Here is a 17,871-nt window from a genome sequence, read left to right as displayed (position 1 = left end):
GATAGGAATGCTGGGATGTGGAAGAGCAAGGACCCCTTAGTAAAAGTTACCAAAGTGTGCTTCATTCAAATGGTAGATGTAGGAATCTACGGTAAATTCATATTAGGTAAGATTTACTGGAAATATGAACTAATCTCAGAGTAAAGACTTTCTGCCTTTACTTCCTGGCAACTGATTCTGTACAAGTGTAACAGTTTTGAAGACTGCTTTCCCACATAACAATTCTTGTTTATATTCTTTTTCTGGAAGCAACCCCAGAACTTTATGAAACACCCTTTTGTCTCAATCAATAGATTTGACATCAATGGGTTTTACATCAGAATAGCAGCAAATTCAGTATCTGTATGCAGAGTTTCTTTGTGAATCAAGGCTTGCTGCGGTTGTATGTCATTGTATACTGAGACAGATTAGCACGCCATTACTGCATTTGCAAAATTGCCGGTGTAGATGTTTGAGCGCAATGGTGTGATCTGCCCTTTACATTCACTGTCCCAGCACTGTCTGGCAGTTGCCGTGTGGAGAGTCGCAGATTAAAATCTTATTCAGATCAGCACGACAACATTTGTTTACTCAACACTGCTTCAACGCTATGAAACCTGACATGCAGCTGTTTCTGTGTGTTAAAAACCTAGCCATGCAGCTTCTTGAAGAACCCTCATCCTTTATTTCAGACTAAAGAAAAGATAAAGGCTAGCAGAGAACTGTCTTCAATATGCCACATTCTTTTATCTAAAATCCTGGGGTTTCGAAGATACAAGAACAAAATGAGTTACAAGGTTTCACGCCACGAACAGAGCAATTCTTGAAATGCAAATTACTTTAATCTACAATATGCAATATTGATGTAACAGATATTGGTGTTCAGACAGCTAAACTATCAAATACAGATATCCCATGCTCTTCACCTATATCAGCTCTAGTCCATTACTTAACCAATTTGTATGTAGGCTAATGCTTGACAATTTACTCACATATTGATGCTACTTAATTAACGTTACCTTATAGAAACTAACATGGAATAAATATCTTGTAATGGTGTAAATAAAATATGTATGCAATCCGGTATCTTATTTTCTTTTCTTTATAAATATCTTAACTTTATTATTACTTAGCAGCTATTTTATCTGACAGCTAATGCACTGGATATTAGAGTCTATAAATGATCTAAATGCTATATGTTAATCTTGCTGGTATAAACTCCCTGGGCTGTGTGATTGATCCATTATTGCTCAGCTCCTGAATAAGGAATGATTCACAGAAAGATTGCTTGAAGCATTACAGCTTCATATTCAGATGCTGATACTAGTACTGTTATGTCATTGCCATCTCAGTGTTGGCATTATAGATACTCCTGGATTTGTAATGACCTTCATTTAAAATGCATTGCAGTTCTGTCAGTTCTTTAGTTAAAATAAAAAATGCATTGCGTGCCTAAAGATTTTCTGTTTTATTAGAACGGGATAAACTGACACTCCCATAGTGAAATAATGACAATAAGTTTATTTAATTATCCTCATCCAACCCCTTAACTCTACTAGTTTATTTACCTGTCATTTACATTGCATTCAATAAAAGCTGCAAGCTCTTCACTCAGTGCTACGTGCTGCTGTAGGATTTCTGCGGTAGTGGGCCAATGGTGACTCAGAAAGACATTCAAATTGATTGTATGTGTCAGCGAGAATATAAATTACACGGATAATGGGGAAATGGATTTTGAGCTGAAGCTTGTAGATGTTTAATTGCACTCAGTGGAGGTACAGTACAGAGGGAGATCATAGATTTCACAGTGCCCACAGAATGAACCCAAAGGGGACAGAACTTTTCCGTTAAAAAAAAAAAAAATGTATGGGTATGTGAAACAATACCCATAAACCACCAACATGACATAATCCATCTCTCCAGATTCCTGTCTCTGCAAATGTGCATGCTGGAATCAGGAGGAATTCTGCACAGTCTGGTAAAGGCATGGCAGTGTGGTGTGCAGGGCGAGTCACAGAGAGAGCATGTTCACGTCCTGGCTGTACGAAGGGATTCTACTGGATCTTTCAGAACAAAGATAAAAAGGAGAACACCACCACCCACATGGAGCGCAGACATTGCAAACAGGTTAGGACTCTGTTAAAAAGCCATTTAAATGTAATTGTCGTGCTTCATTAGTTAAGTAGTCATTGTGGATTTACAACCTGGTCTCCACAGGGAGAAGTTACCACAGTTAATTGTATTGTGATTACTCTTACCCAACAACAGAACACACTCCTGCTTCAATTAGATAGAGCTTTCATGCGTTTTTCAATTTCTTGGCTTCTACCACTTTAATGGACCTTTGACAAGAATACCAAAGACTTGGTCATAAGGACGAATCTTACATTTTCAGACTGAGTGGAGTCCATATGTTATACTGTACCTTGAGTGGGTTCAAAAGCACAGGTACACCCGACATCTATGAATTGAGAGGGTGCAGGATTAAATACTGTAGGAAAAGTTATTCATACAAGTGAAGCATTCCCTATGTTTCAGCTGCATCATGCATTACATTGTTAAAGGGTTGTAAACAACAAACAAACAAAAAAAAAACAAGCAGCTCAGCCAGGTCAAACCAATTGAGTCAATTGTGCCATTTCCATCTGTAGCAAGAATGCAGGCAATTATTTAAATATATACTGTATCTTATAGTCTCTTGGGAGACTTAATGACCCAACACTGAAAAGGGAAGAAGAGGAGAATAATTTATCATAGTCATCAACAAGAAACACAAAGCCTTCTCTCCTGCAACTTGGGAATTAAAAGGTTATGTACTAAACGCAACCTTAGAATCCCAAGGCATCCTGGTATTAATTGTTTCAGTAAACTTGGAATGGCTACAGTTAAGTGTTGATTACAACTGAATCTATTACTGTTCTGGTTTGCATGCTTTTATTTAGCTAGTTCTGGTAATCTGAGGACATCAAATGTTGTATCAAGTACATTTTTCATTGGAACAAAACAGTCTAGGGATAATCATTTGGAAAGAAACTGAAAACTTTTGAAAAATAATTCAATAACCACCAGATGCACTTTTCAGCAAGACGTCTTTATTCATGTCTATCCTTTTCTTCTTAGTGTTACTGTATGTCTATGATTGACAGCTAGCTACACAGACCATCATTGGTACTAATCTTGGACTACCTAATCTAATGGAGGTCTGTGAGATCAGCCTTGAGTGGGTAAAGTTATGCATTCTGTTTCAAATTCAGAGATAGTGGGGTGGGGCTGATCCTCATGCTTTGTCTATACCGGATGGAATGTGGCAAAATGTGACCTTAAGAGTCTTTAAGCACTGATGCTTAGAAAATGTACATGATGAGACAAAAAAAAAAAAGTGCAGAAACATGTTCTGCATCCCTAACAAAATATAATGGAATTGATTTTGGAAACAACATGTGATGTGAGAACAGGTTTATTCGATGTAAAAGTTACAGAACAAACACCTTACGTCATGATTATGGGTACGGTCCCTATCAGCAAGTATCGATTGATCCTTTTTTGGTTAGAATGTGCTTGTTGGATTTAACATCTACAGCAGCATTCTCTTAAGCAATGAAACTTTTGAAAGTAAAGTAACAAACAACTTTAAATCAAGAATGCCCTGAAGTGTGTTACTGTATAAAATATAAAAATGTTCACTGCCATACAGTACGTTGCAGTTTAACTCACCGGTGCTAATAAAAAATATACAAGACCAAACAGTGTCATAATTTTCCCAGGAATGTAGATATTGCATTTGAAGGGAGCGCTTGTACTTTGTGTGTCTGCAGGGGGAATGAAATGTGGCATTTCAAACACTAGTAAATATATTTGATACAGTATCTGGGAACTAGGCCAAGCTCCCATTAACCCTCATTTATGGAAATATATAATATTCTATCAACAAACACTATAGTTAAATACAGTAATAAAGCTGTGTAAAAATGTTGTTATGTTTCACTGTAAAATCATTACCTACCATACTAAGTTTAGGGGAATATATATATATATATATATATATATATATATATATATATATATATATATATATATATATATATATATATATATGATCTATATATGACACTGCCCTGTCTCCCTTCAGATCAGATACTATATGGAGTATGTCTTACAGAGGGCATGGCTCTCAGATTACCTGTGAAAGAAGAGTACATGTTGTTCTGTTTCTAATAAGCTACATATTTAATAGTCATTATTTCGACTGACCTGCAGTGATCCCCGGATTTTTCAATTACATTCTTCTAAATAAATATACAAGTGAATTGTCATTGATATCAAAATGATAGAAATAATAATCATAATTGTATAGAAACTGTATAATGGTCTGACTTTTGTATGATACATGTATGGGAAAGTAACCCAATAGAATACAATGTTCTAAATAGCAATACTAGTACGATAACAAGGGAGTCCCATAGAGTGAAAAAACAAAGTGTCTTTTGTAAGCACACGATATCCACGATAGCACACGATAGACTCGACAATGTATCTTAACTTTAACAATGCATGATACTATAGACATAGCTTTTAACGCGTAACCATGCAATGTCTTTGTATGGAGTAAAAACATTTTAAAATGTATTCCGAAATCCATTTTTTTTATGAGATGGCGCCCTCTTGTGGCCTAACCACGACACATGCATGTAATCGTTAGCGTGTCTGCTCTTGACAAAGCAAACTTGGGAAACATATTTGTACACTTTTCTTTTAGCCTGTCTGCATGCGACATACCTTTTAAACCCGGGATAATTCTGGTCGCTCTTCTTTGCACTCTTTCTAGAGCAGCAATATCCTTTTTGTAACGAGGTGACCAGAACTAAACACAATATTCTAGATGAGGTCTTACTAATGCATTGGAAAGTTTTAACATTACTTCCCTTGATTTAAATTCAACACTTTTCACAATATATCCAAGCATCTTGTTGGCCTTTTTATAGCTTCCCCACATTGTCTAGATGAAGACATTTCCGAGTCACAAGTACAAGTACTGACCACTGTCTCTGAGACCCTTTCTCAGACCTTGAGGAGCCTTTTGAAATGTATCTTTCTGAAAGGTGTCTTCTCAATGGGCTCTATTCACAAAGCTTTGAATCATAAGTTCATTAAACAAAGCACTTTTAAATGCTGTTTTATGATTAAATATATAGTTTTCTATTGATTTAACTGTTTTAGACTGTACTTTACACAAATGTTAAATATAATCTATACAGCATGTATCATGTTTTCAATAATGCCATTAAACTCAGCTCTAGCATATTTTTTCATTATGTGTCTTCCTCCGCTTTTGCATTGTGATTTTGTTACTTCATCCCTGCCAGTGTTTAACCCTTTCTACAGAAAGCAGACCTAACCTTATTCTTAAACACGCACTGTAATTTGTTCCAACCACTTTCTCAACAGCAAAAACATATTATTAATTTTGGTGGATTTTATGAGTGTTGTTTTTATCAGTGTCAATGCCTTATGCCAAAACGTGCATTTCATCTGCAAAACGAATGCACGATCTCTACATCGGGATAATTTTTAAACAGCTCTGTGACATCATTTTTACAGAGACAAAGCAGTGACACCTAGTGCTGAAAAGTCTAATTTGAAATAAGCCAGTGAATTTTACTCAAGATTTCCTCAGATCCCCTGTTGAAATAGTGAGGACTGGAGACAGAGCTCCATATTTAACACATCAAGGAAATTAAATGCTGTTTATCAAAGGAGTAACAATCAGGTTTTTTTCTCTAATTAAGAAAAATGGTTCGCTTAGCTGTCATATAGCAGGAACGTGTATAATGGGTGTAAATTTAGCTTTTAATTGATCATAGAACATCGATATTTTGTTTGAATTGTCATAGCAAGCACACGCTATATGTCCAAATAGTGTTAGAGTAGGTATAATATTTACATATTTATTTAAGTTTTGTGTCTATGCAAGCAGAAAGGAAAACAAGTATTATTAGTTTATTTAGCAGACGCCTTTATCCAAGGCGACTTACAGAGACTAGGGTGTGCATCAGCTGCAGAGTCACTTACAACTACGTCTCACCAGAAAGACAGAGCACAAGGAGGTTAAGTGACTTGCTCAAGGTCACACAATGAGTCAGTGGCTGAGGTGGGATTTGAACCGGGGACCTCCTGGTTATAGGTCCTTTTCTTTAACCACTAGACGTGGTATAGCTTTAATAACGAGGAGGAAGACGATGAAGAGGATTATTTTTATTCAGTTTAGATTTAGTTATTCAATTTCTGCTAAGCAGGCATAAATAAAATAACCATTATATGCATGCGTTATATGTGCACTAACATTAAAAGTGATTTACATTTTGTTAAAAAAAAAATAATATAAACAAAATAAAGTTGTGTATTAATCATTATTACCACGATCTTATTTATTTTGTTAAATTAGGTTATATCATAAATAAAGCCTCTTAAAAAAAATAATAAGAACTAGCCTATTCAAAAAAATGGATTTAATCGTGATTATTTGTTATCTGGATAAATGTAAATCCAGCAGTGACATTTTCTGAAAAACCGGATAAAAATGCCTAGATTCTTCCCCAGACAGCTCCCTGGAGAGACCAGAGTGCGTGAACTTTAGTGCAGTGGGTTATACTGTATCTACATTGACATTATCCCGCAGACAAAACAAACTTAAGCGCTTAACTTTTTTTTTTTCACAGTTTTTTTAAATCTTATTTATTTTGTTAATGTATGTAGCCCAACAGATGTTATTGTTTCATGTCCAATGTGTATCCATCATAGATTATTATAATTGTTTTACTTTTTCATTTTTTTTGTAAGAAAAAAAAAAAAAACATAATACAATTTGAATCTCAACAAATAAATAAATAAAAGCCAGTATTTTCTGGGGTAGGGTTGGTAGAAGGTGGGGAGGAGAAGTGAGTGACTAATTGAGCTTACGGTTGATGGGATTTTCTAACTGGTTTATAAATACCTAGTAAGTAGTGAAAGGTGTTGTACACAGTAGTACTTTTGTGTACAAATTACCTTTCTAGAGCTCGTCGGGACCTCGTAATGTTGTTGAAGCTGACACCCTGAGATCCTTCAAGAAGCTGCTTGATGAGATTCTGGGATCAATAAGCTACTAACCGAATGACCTCCTCTCGTTTATAAACTTGCTTATGTTCTCACTCGTGGAATGGTAGTACACCATGGGACACCAGTTCAACTGGTTTCTATCCGTTAAGGAAGGCACTCTTGTTAAACAACTATAGCTCCCGTAGGTAACTAACAACAAAGTAAACAGATAACATGACTAATCATAACCTACGTTTGTATTACCTTCGCAGTTTACAGTTTGATTGAATGTATAACTTCTAACGTCTAGCTGAGTAACATGTTGTATAATGAAAACATTATGTTCTTCAGAAGATTAATAAAACATAAGTACTAGTACGATATAGAACAAATATCCATGCATTATTAAAAATATTGCAATAAAGAAACAATGTATTTGCCTAGAGGAAATTACATGAAAATGTCGAATTGTATGATTTGAAAAGAGACGGCGAATACTTAACCTAGCTCTTTCAACACAATACAATACAATACAAACCAATGAACAGCACTTCCATTAAAGTAGGTCACAGTTCAGACGCTAACGGCACATGCATTCACATGCTGTATTTATTTATCCTTGCTCGTTGACATGTGACGTCTGAAAGACCATTTCAAATGCATTGTGGGACTTGAAGTCTTTGCTCAATAACATAGAACGCCGCCAATGTATTAATTGTTTTGCTTGAGTTTAATGCAACATACAGGCCTAGGTTTATAATATGTTCATTTATCAATTTATCAGGGCAGCAGTGTGGAGTAGTGGTTAGGGCTCTGGACTCCTGACCGGAGGGTCGTGGGTCCAATCCCAGCTGGAGGACGCTGCTGTACCCTTTACCCTACTTTACCTAGATTGCTCCAGGAAAAACCCAACTGTATAAATGGGTAATTGTATGTAAAAATAATGTGATATCTTGTAACAATTGTAAGTCGCCCTGGATAAGGGCATCTGCTAAGAAATAAATAATAATAATCAATTCCAATTTGGAATTTTACATCTGTGTGTGTGTGTGTGTGTGTGTGTGTGTGTGTGTGTGTGTGTGTGTGTGTGTGTGTGTTTCAAGATAACAGTCTTTGAATAGAACTCCCGGAACTTCAATTCCCATGCTTCTATTTTCCTGTACAACCTGATTGGTTTAATGGCGTTATATACCAGATGAAATCGACTTCCTCGAAATTGCTTGTCTTAAATTTGCAGCAGCAGGTTGACAACTGTATTTGTGGCAGCGACACAAATCAGCAATGAAGTCGACTCTGGGTTTTGTTTTTTTCTGTTTTGTTCTGACAGCGTATTACATCTACATTCCACTGCCACATACTATCTCAGAACCTTGGAAACTCATGATGCTGGATGCGACATTCCGAGGCGTGCAGCATTTGGTGAGACTGTGTACAGCAGGCTGCAGCGTGTGTTATGTTAATCGATGTGCCTAAAATTACATACAAATATGATTAAATACAGATTCACTAGATACGCATTCTGGTGTAAAGGAAGCTTCGGATTGAGCAAGTTTTAGCTTACCGTGTCATGGGTATTGTGTGGATGGGGGAGGTAGTTTCATTGACATTACATAGGTTGAGTGAGTAAAGCAGGGGCAATTGGTAATTACAATCTTTGAATGGGGTTTCTCATTGTTTTGCATTGATATATCGTGTAGTGTATGAAACATGTAAGCAATATTAATATTTACTGGAAGTGAGAATTTAAAGAACTGGCTACTAATGCTGTGTGCAAATTCAGCATGAACAAACATTTTCTCAATCTATGTTGGTAGGCACATTAGCTATGAGGAATGAAGCTATCATTGAGGTCTAGATGAGGACCAGGCAAGGCAAAATCTATACCATCAAAATAAAGTTTGGTATGTTGCCTAGAGGACTAATAATTTGCATTAAAATTTAAATTGTTTTCAGCTCGTAAAAAGTTGCAGAGTTCAAGTTACTTATAAAATGTTATAGCTAACTTGAAATCTGCAACTGTTTAAGAGCTGAAAACAAGTAAAAAGGTCTAATTAAGCAAATTATCAGTTCAATTAAGGGTATAGTTAAGTGAGTGAGAGCTCAGTTGGAATGAAAACCAGCAGACACAGGGGGTCCCCTGGACCGAGTTTGAGAAGCCCTGTTCTAGACATACCAGGGCCCGGGTTTTCAAAACTTTTAATTTAGACAACAGTGATCCGGATTTTGTAATCCTAAAGAGATTACTTTTATCTGGATCGTTTTGATCCGGTTTTTCAGAAAGGGTCTGCTGGATTTACATTTATCCGATTACAAATCATTACGATTACGAAATACTTTAAAAAATATATATATATATATATATATATATATATATATATATATATATATATATATATATATATATATATATAAGTAATTTCGATCACAAAATATAGAATTACAAAATCCGGATCACTGTTATCTTTATTAAAAATGTTGAAAACCCGGCCCCTTGAAGTAGGGTTTGTCTAACTTTGTTTCCGTGCTTGGAATCAATTTCCACCAGATGGGCTGTTACGCAATTGCGTTCTGGGTGACCTCTAATAAACTTTCACCTACTTCTTTGGCGCCTGTGTTTCTTGATGTGGATTTTAAGATGAGCTCACAGTAAGATTCCGTGAGTAGGGGTCTGCTGTGTGGAACTGTCCAGGCTGCACGCAATTCATTTTTTTATTGCTCCCTGATTAAACAGTACCAGTCTACCTTCTCTATTGTTTGTTTTATGTTTGTATGTGCGCCTCACTTATGTTTAATCAAAAGCCATTAATATACCAACATAAACAATACAGAGATGGCTGTAAATGTTTAGCAGTTACTTTAAAACAATCTGCGCTGTACGTACATGTGCGGGGTTGGTATTTGCTGTATTTAATTACCTGCGTGCAAATTCAGTTTCTACAGCGGCTTTAAGCGTGCGGTTCAGCTTTAGTTACGTTTGGACTACTGTGTAGTCGTGTGCGTAGGGTTCCGCGTGATCAACCTCCACAAACTGTTATTCTCCCTGTATTCTCAATAAGGGTATTTTCAGAACTTGGTGAGAAACCTTTAACGTTTTTTGGATGTACTAAATACCACTTCATACGAAATTCCTATAATATTATATATATATATATATATATATATATATATAACTCTATTAACAGCATATGAAATAAACCGCGTAAGTGTGATTGTGACTCACAGGAGGCAAATAAATGAGGATGTTAAAAAGGAGAATGATCCTTTAGCACAATGAAACCCCAGCCAATGAACGTCAGTGCAAGTCACACCACGTGAGCAGGAACCTACTCTGTTGTGAGGGATAACCAGTATTCATGCATCACTCTGGCTGGCGTTTCATAACTAAAATGTGAGTCAGCACATAAAACCCTTAAAAGGGGGACATAACCCTAAGGGGTTCATTCGATCAACCTTGTACAGTATTTTGCTTTTGCAGCTGTTTAACACATATCTTTTTTAAAATATTTGTTTGCATGTTTAAATGTTTATGAAATAATTCTGACAGTGTGACAATGGAATGGCAAACTTTGAGCTACACCGCACCCCACCTCAAATATGTTGTTTTTAAAGAGTGTTGCAACTATCTGGTTTGACTTAGGAACTCTCCCATGAGACCATGTTAAAAGATTGGACACAATGTTATTTTCCCTCTAAATCAGATGGATTTGTTAATTTGTCCTTGAGTAACCAAAGGGAACATCATGTTATTTTGTAGTGTAACACTACGCCATGCATTGCTATAAAATATATATTTTTTGTAAATCGCTTTATGAAAAGGATGTATTGGCTTGGATGTTACGAGATCAAAGTAAGAATAACTGACTAGATCAAGGACAGCAAGTTTTCAATGCAACAGTATGACAGCAGTTGTGCCACATTAAGCAGTGGTTTTCTGTGCCCTCATGTCCTGCAAAATAATGACATCTCTGTGAACATTGTGCTAATACATTTCTTTCCAATTTTAGCAGACGATTCAATTGTAGGTGCGCTAATAAGATACTCAGAGAAGCTCAAGAACATCTGGAGACACCGGAGAATTTATAAAGCACCACTGGAATTGGCATATATTGTTTGGCCGTTGGATCCATTCCAGGTTTTAGTGCAAGCTTGATTAACTACAGTGTGTATGTATCAACCTCTGGAGTCTTATTAAACTCCTAGTAAAACCAGGAATGGATCCAACTGCTATGCAATGGGAGTCTTCTTTCTTTGGTGAATAGGCTGTAATGCTGTCTTCCAGTCCCTGACAGTTCACAGTAACGGTATTCCTGTCTCATCTCCGTAGGGTAACCTGGCACACAGTCTGGGGCTGAGCCACCACATCAGGGTACTCAATTTTGCGGTGACATTTTTTGGAATGCTCAGTCCCACGTCCAGTGAAGGGGTCAGAGTAACGGACACCGTGTTTGATGGGGTGCAGGTCAGGGTGTTTGAAGCTACCAGGGGGAGCGACAGTGAATTAAAGAGAAGTGTGGTTTACATACACGGAGGAGGATGGTCCCTGGGCAGCGCAAGTAAGTGTTGAATACAATGTTGGTGTTTTGAGGGAAGCATGCGATTTCACTAGCCCACCAGCAATTCTACTATGAAGTCAATGAGGTCCAGTCTTTTCCTGGACAGCGTAATTCAGCTCATCAACTACTATTTTACAAACCTCTTAAAAGGAAGGTTTGTAAAATATGTAACCTTATTACAGGCCTTATTACAGCATTTTTTGGATGCAGTAGGAAGTCACACTGCCATAGAATCTGTCCCTATTCTGGAACAGCACATTCTGTGTAAGACATCTATGCATATTCCTATGTTTAATAATGTGTCTTCATCCACAGGGATGCAGTCCTATGATTATCTTTGCAGGAAAATGGCAGAAGATCTGAATGCTGTTGTTGTTTCTGTTGAGTAAGTAGAAGACCATGGGGGCAAAAAAATACAAAACACTGTTCACTAGATATTGTTTTCTTTGTGTTGCATTGACAAAAATTGAACATCAAGAAATGACTTTGGAGTGCTTTGAAGGTTTCTGTTTCCAGTCTAGAATTTAAAGTCAAGACTAAAATCTGTTTGACTATTTGTTTTGGTTGTTTCTCATCAACATACTGGTGAAAACTATAAAAGAAAGCTTTCAGTTAAGTCCTAGAAAACTGCTGAAAAAAAAATAAGCCTGGGTTGATAATTCTTCTGATTTGAATGCCCCTGGTCAAAACATGATGTTTCTGTCCTTTCTCAGTTACAGATTGGCACCAGAGGTGCATTTCCCAGAGCAGTACAATGATGCTTATCTTGGCACCAAACATTTCCTCCTTCCAGAGGTGCTGGCTAAATATTCAGTGGACCCCAATAGAGTGGCTGTGTCTGGAGACAGTGCAGGAGGGAACCTGGCAGCTGCTGTGTCTCAACAGGTGGGTCACCAGGCAACTGGGGTTTCCCTGGCATTACTGAGATGCACTAGCAGGACCTTTTTTACTGTATGTACTCAATAGTGCTGCATTCGTTATTAAATGCTTTTCGAAACTGATCCATTCATCTACTGTGTCCAACACCTTATCTAGATTTTTATTGTACATTTTTTTGTGTTCAGTTACACCTGAACATGGCTTTGCTGTGCACTCACTATAACGCAGATTTAAGATTTTGTTTTCACTCCATTTTTATTTAGCTTGCTCTGGACAGCAGTGTCACCAATAAACCCAAGCTTCAGTCTTTAATCTACCCGGTGCTCCAAGCCCTGGATTTCAACACTCCCTCCTACCAGCAGAATAGGGATGTACCTATCCTTTACCGTCCACTCATGGTCAAATTCTGGCTGGAATACCTGAATGGGGACCCAAGCTTTATCCACTCATTGTTGGTCAATAACCACACCTCCTTGGACCTTAGTCAAGTTGCCACTAGCCGTGAAAAAGTCAACTGGACCTCGCTCCTGCCATCCGCATTAAAGAAGAATTACATGCCGGTAGTCCAGGCCACAGGAACCCCCAAGGTCATCCAGGAGGTTCCTGCTCTGCTGGATGTCCGAGCCGCACCCCTGATTGCTGACGAGGACGTCCTTAAACTGCTGCCCCAGACGTACGTCCTGACTTGTGAACATGACGTCTTGAGAGATGACGGGATCATGTATGCCAGGCGCCTAGAGCAAGCTGGAATCCGCGTGACCCATGACCATTATGAAGATGGGTTTCACGGCTGCATGATATTTGGACTATGGCCCACCTACTTTTCCATTGGCATTCGGACCATGCACAACTACATCAAGTGGCTGGACCAAAATCTGTAGAGCGGCTGACATGAGTGGCTGGCTGGGATTAAAAAACCTTTTACTGCATCTGTTTCTGTGTTAAAGTGGAGTTAAATTACTAATCAATGCAACATCGCAATGCAAATATGCTTTTTGTAGATCAAAGTCTGGCATAGAGCTGACTGTTCCATTGCTTTGACTACCTCCAGTTACAGATTTCTGCACAGCCAACATTCCATTACTGGCATTGGTTCTGTTTCAAATTAAACAAGTCGGCAATTCTGATCTCGTTGATCAGAACATTTCTACTTCTACAGCTATGGCCAAAAGTTTCACATCACCTAGAATTTTAGGATTTTGACATTTAATTTAAATATATATATATAATATAATTTTAGATATTGTATTTAACGTCATGTAATCAAAGAAACTACCAAATGATATTGCAAAAGTCTACCGGCAGCCATAATAGTAGTATATAATAGTAGTATTTCATGTTAGATTTTGAAATTTCACATTTTTTTTATTTGACAGTTTTTTCGTTCAGTACAGTCAACTTCGGTTAACTCGACATCCCAGGGGATGCCATTTAGTGTTGACTTGTCCAAGGTGTTGAGTTAATCACAGGTGCACATGAGCCATGGCATTAACATGCATACAAGTAACAGAACTCACACATTTACAGTATTTACAAGTTTATTTTGTTAAATGTCCTTATGAAAACGATTGAAAACTGCAGTGAATGAATCAATTACAGTATACAGTACTGTACAAGCTCTGTACAACTCGTATAGATCGATTGAAATAAGAATTAATAAAAGAACTACAGCGTTATTTTTACGAAAACAATCCAACCACAAACTGGGCACAAACTGTTGACTGCACTTTTAGTTATTGGCTTGTACTGTCTAATTTGACGGCATATAGCAAAAGTTAGCAAATGTACAGGTAGTGGACAAAAAAAATGTAAAGTCACTTAATAGGGCGTTGGGCCACTATGGTATCCCGCTCTGTGGAGTTCTCAGCAGACCGTTTTTGATGAAACTGGCTGCTCGCGCCCCAGGTTGAAATTTGCAGTCAATTGATCTGCAGTTGCTCGCCTGTTTTGCCTTGCACTTCGAATTAATGCACGGATATCACGATCCTGGAGTATGTATTTCCGCCCACTGTTGCCCTTTGCTGATGATGTCTTTCCCTCAGAGTTCCATGCCGACATCACCTTAGACACCGTTGCTCGTGAAACATCAGCAAGTTGAGCTGTCTTGGTCACTGAAGCTCCTGCCAAACGCGCCCCAACAATCACCCCTCTTTCAAAGTCACTGAGGTCTCCTCTTGCAGCCATGCTAGCCATAATTATAGGCAACCAGGCCTGTCCAGCATTTTTATACATGACCCTAAGCATGCTGGGATGTTATTTGCTTAATAAAAGCTTGAGCCACACCTGTGTGGAAGCCCTTGCTTTCAATATACTTGGTGTCCCTCATTTACCCAGATGTTTCCATTTTTTTATCCACTACATGTACATTATACAGAATTACCTTGTGAACAAAAACAGTAATAAGCAACAGTTTCACACAGAAATCAAGCATTGTCGATTGTTTCGCATGGAACCCCCCCCCCCTTTGAAAGTTCTGCTGACAAGCTTGTTATCCCGAATAACCTGAGCCTCTTTCGCGTCTTACTCATTGTGAAGTGATACGGTAACCAGCTGCACTTGGCAGTTGCGAATGAATGAACGATCCGTTTCAAGTCAGAGTTCAGTCACGTCAAATGAGTGTGTCATGTAGAGTTCAGTCATGTGAAACGACAGTGTTGAGTTATCCACTAGTCTTTTTTAATAGTTTTTATCCCTTCAAAACACACAGCATGTAATTCAATTATTCCGCAGGTTTCATTTGACTTTAGCAAGCAAAATTTTTGGCCATAGCTGTACACTGAATCAAGTGTATACATTTTTGGTTAAACTATTACATTCAGTGTGAAGAGCTATCTATTTTAACATAGTTTTACCATGTCTAGCTTAAAATATGCTTTTGTTTATGGATTGATGTTGCCGATCAATATTTAAGTCAACACTTTTTTTTTTTTGTTCTTCTACTCGCTTCAATACAATATTTTATTGAGAATGCAAAATGTCAAATTCCTGTATCATGTTTCCTTTTGAACATTGAAACAAAAATTCCTAAATAAAAATTTGACCTAGACCTTTTGACCTAATCAAACAAGCACCCAGTACAATGGAATACGAATGGGGCAGTTTGTTTTATTGGGTTATATATATATATATATATTATATAATATATACATAAGTGTTGTTTATGAATATAAAAAATAATTGTACAATCCTGAATACTAGAGCGCATTAGCATCCATAACATATCTACTGAAATATTATTGTGAGAATTTATAGTTATAGTTTTTATTTGTTTTGTTTTTGTTTTTTAAAGGATGCAATGCTGCTGTATTCAGGAGGTGCAATAGCTTTCTGTTTACAGCACATTATAAATCAGCAGGCAAGACCAGTGTTGAGAACATGTTGTGAAGTGGTATAGCTTATTTATTCAGTTGATTCCATTGGATAACTGGTTCTTCTCTCTCATACTTTCAGTTTTGGGATCTGTGTTTGCATTACTGTGTGTTCATGGAATAGATCCATAATGAGTATTTCTGTACACCTTTAAGCACCAGACCCAAAGTAAGCAGTTCACTGTAGTACAGACATGAATGTTTAATGGCTGTTTCAGAGGATCTTTGGGCTTCTGAATCGCTGGACACCTCATTGTATACTTGATGTATTCTGCCGATTTTGCTGCGGCATTATGTACACAATGTTCTGCTAAGTAATACATGTGTACTGTATGTGCAATATATGTGAGTGCATGTTTTGTATTACTTCAATTGTCAAAGAAATCCATTGGTTTACATTTTCAGCTTTAGATAATAATTCAGCTGAAAAAAAACCCCAAGTAGGAATTGTTACTGGATCTTTTATTTCAGTATGTCAGACTGTTCAATCAGACAGGCAGCACCCTAGGCGATCCTGATTTAGGCAATCTTTCAGCTCAGTTTGTTCATAGCTTCAAATGAACTGCAGCACAGTGAGGGAGTCTAGGAAAGATAATTCCACTTGCATGATACTCGGTATTGGTTAAGCCCATAGACCGATATGACATTTATTTTACGTTCTGTTTTTGTTTTCTTAGTCATCTTGCTGTTATTTGGTCTTGAAATAGTTTTTTTTTTAAAAAAAGCCCCACCTCAGATTAAACTTTTATTCATGTACTCCAAATCTACTGATTTCATTCTTTTCAGTTAGCAATTGTGACCTAAGTGAATTTGTGCATATTGTAATGTACGTTTTGAGCAACCACTTCTAACTGGGGTTTAATACTTTTAAAGTGTTCACTATTTAATGCACTACTGCATTAGCATCATGGTCTAGATGTACAATGTATGCAAAATAAGTCAATACTTCTAAAATTGAGTGTGTTTTTAATGTTTTCTTTTGTGGGGGTTTGTGTGTGTATGTGACCAGCCTTGGCCGGGACGCTACACCACTATATATATATATATATATATATATATAATATAATATACACATAAATGGTCAGGCTGATTCCCTGTTAATTTTGCTGTGTGCTGCAGATAGTCAATTTATCAGAATGTATTCCTCTTTCGATAAACACATTTTACACTGGGGGAAAAAAAAGTGTAAACTGTGTTTCCTGTCTGACCTATTGGACACCCTGTGCATATATAAATAATATTAGAATATGTCTTTTGTGGAGTATTTTGTTTTGAGCATTGATTTACCTATTTACTTCTCTGACACATATCTAAAGGTTTCCCTTTCTCTGAATTAGTTTTTACGTGGCGTTTCCTGTGTGGTAATCCCTCCATTTATATTCTGTTTATTTTGTTTTACTGTTGTGTAACTAGGTTGTGTGTAAAGTTGTACTTTTTTATATGTGTCTTCAATTAAACCTTCTAAACTGTGAAGCAGTTTTGTTTTTCTTTTGCATGTGCATCATGCCATACAGTATTTGTTTTGTATACCTGGAGGGAGAGAAGCAGAGAATCATACAAGGAGTTATTTCTTTTTACCCATCGTGATCCTGTCCTTCCTAAGTTTTGGGTTTCCATTTTTTACAATGGCAGCAAGGCGACTGGGGGATTGTTTCCTGCTGCTAAGCACTGTGCAGTTCCCCCTTCTGGAATAGCACATTCGCTTCCTCTCTGGACCCCCAACCATATGGTTTGCACTGAAACACAAACAGAAAAGCTGTCTCCACAGGAATACTGAACTAAACAAGGTTCTGACCACCTGCAGTTTGTCAGTGCAGTCCAGTTTGATACATTGCTGAATACAAAAATCTGTCGCCTTCTATCTCAATATAAGTCAAGTTTCTAAATGTTCCAAAGATCGTTACATACTAAGCTGCAAAAGGCAAAACTTTCAGCTAATGCAAATTGTTTTAAGAAAATTTAAAATTATTTTATGCTCTTCGCCTAATCACAGTACTGTTTTCAAACACTAGATGGCC

At 37.2% G+C, this 17,871-nt stretch overlaps 1 protein-coding gene across 1 annotated transcript; it reads left to right on the top strand.

Annotated features, from left to right (window-relative positions):
• Positions 1–8,230: 8,230 nt before the first annotated feature.
• Positions 8,231–17,326, top strand: nceh1a (neutral cholesterol ester hydrolase 1a). Its single transcript, XM_034029546.3, has 5 exons — positions 8,231–8,472; positions 11,378–11,606; positions 11,922–11,991; positions 12,320–12,491; positions 12,749–17,326. Exons 1-5 carry the CDS (start codon positions 8,335–8,337, stop codon positions 13,364–13,366), a joined length of 1,227 nt encoding a protein of 408 aa, XP_033885437.1. The 5' UTR covers positions 8,231–8,334; the 3' UTR covers positions 13,367–17,326.
• Positions 17,327–17,871: the final 545 nt, after the last annotated feature.

Source organism: Acipenser ruthenus, chromosome 12 (assembly GCF_902713425.1).
Source record: "Acipenser ruthenus chromosome 12, fAciRut3.2 maternal haplotype, whole genome shotgun sequence".
Classification (NCBI taxonomy): Eukaryota; Metazoa; Chordata; class Actinopteri; order Acipenseriformes; family Acipenseridae; genus Acipenser; species Acipenser ruthenus.
This window is presented reverse-complemented; position numbering and strand designations above follow the sequence as displayed.

Excerpts from the sequence above, each read along its gene's own strand:
- nceh1a (XM_034029546.3), top strand. The coding sequence starts at position 8,335 with ATGAAGTCGACTCTGGGTTTTGTTTTTTTCTGTTTTGTTCTGACAGCG. Across the intron at positions 8,473-11,377 it reads TCCGAGGCGTGCAGCATTTG|GGTAACCTGGCACACAGTCT; the intron begins GTGAGACTGTGT and ends TCATCTCCGTAG. Across the intron at positions 12,492-12,748 it reads CAGCTGCTGTGTCTCAACAG|CTTGCTCTGGACAGCAGTGT; the intron begins GTGGGTCACCAG and ends ATTTTTATTTAG.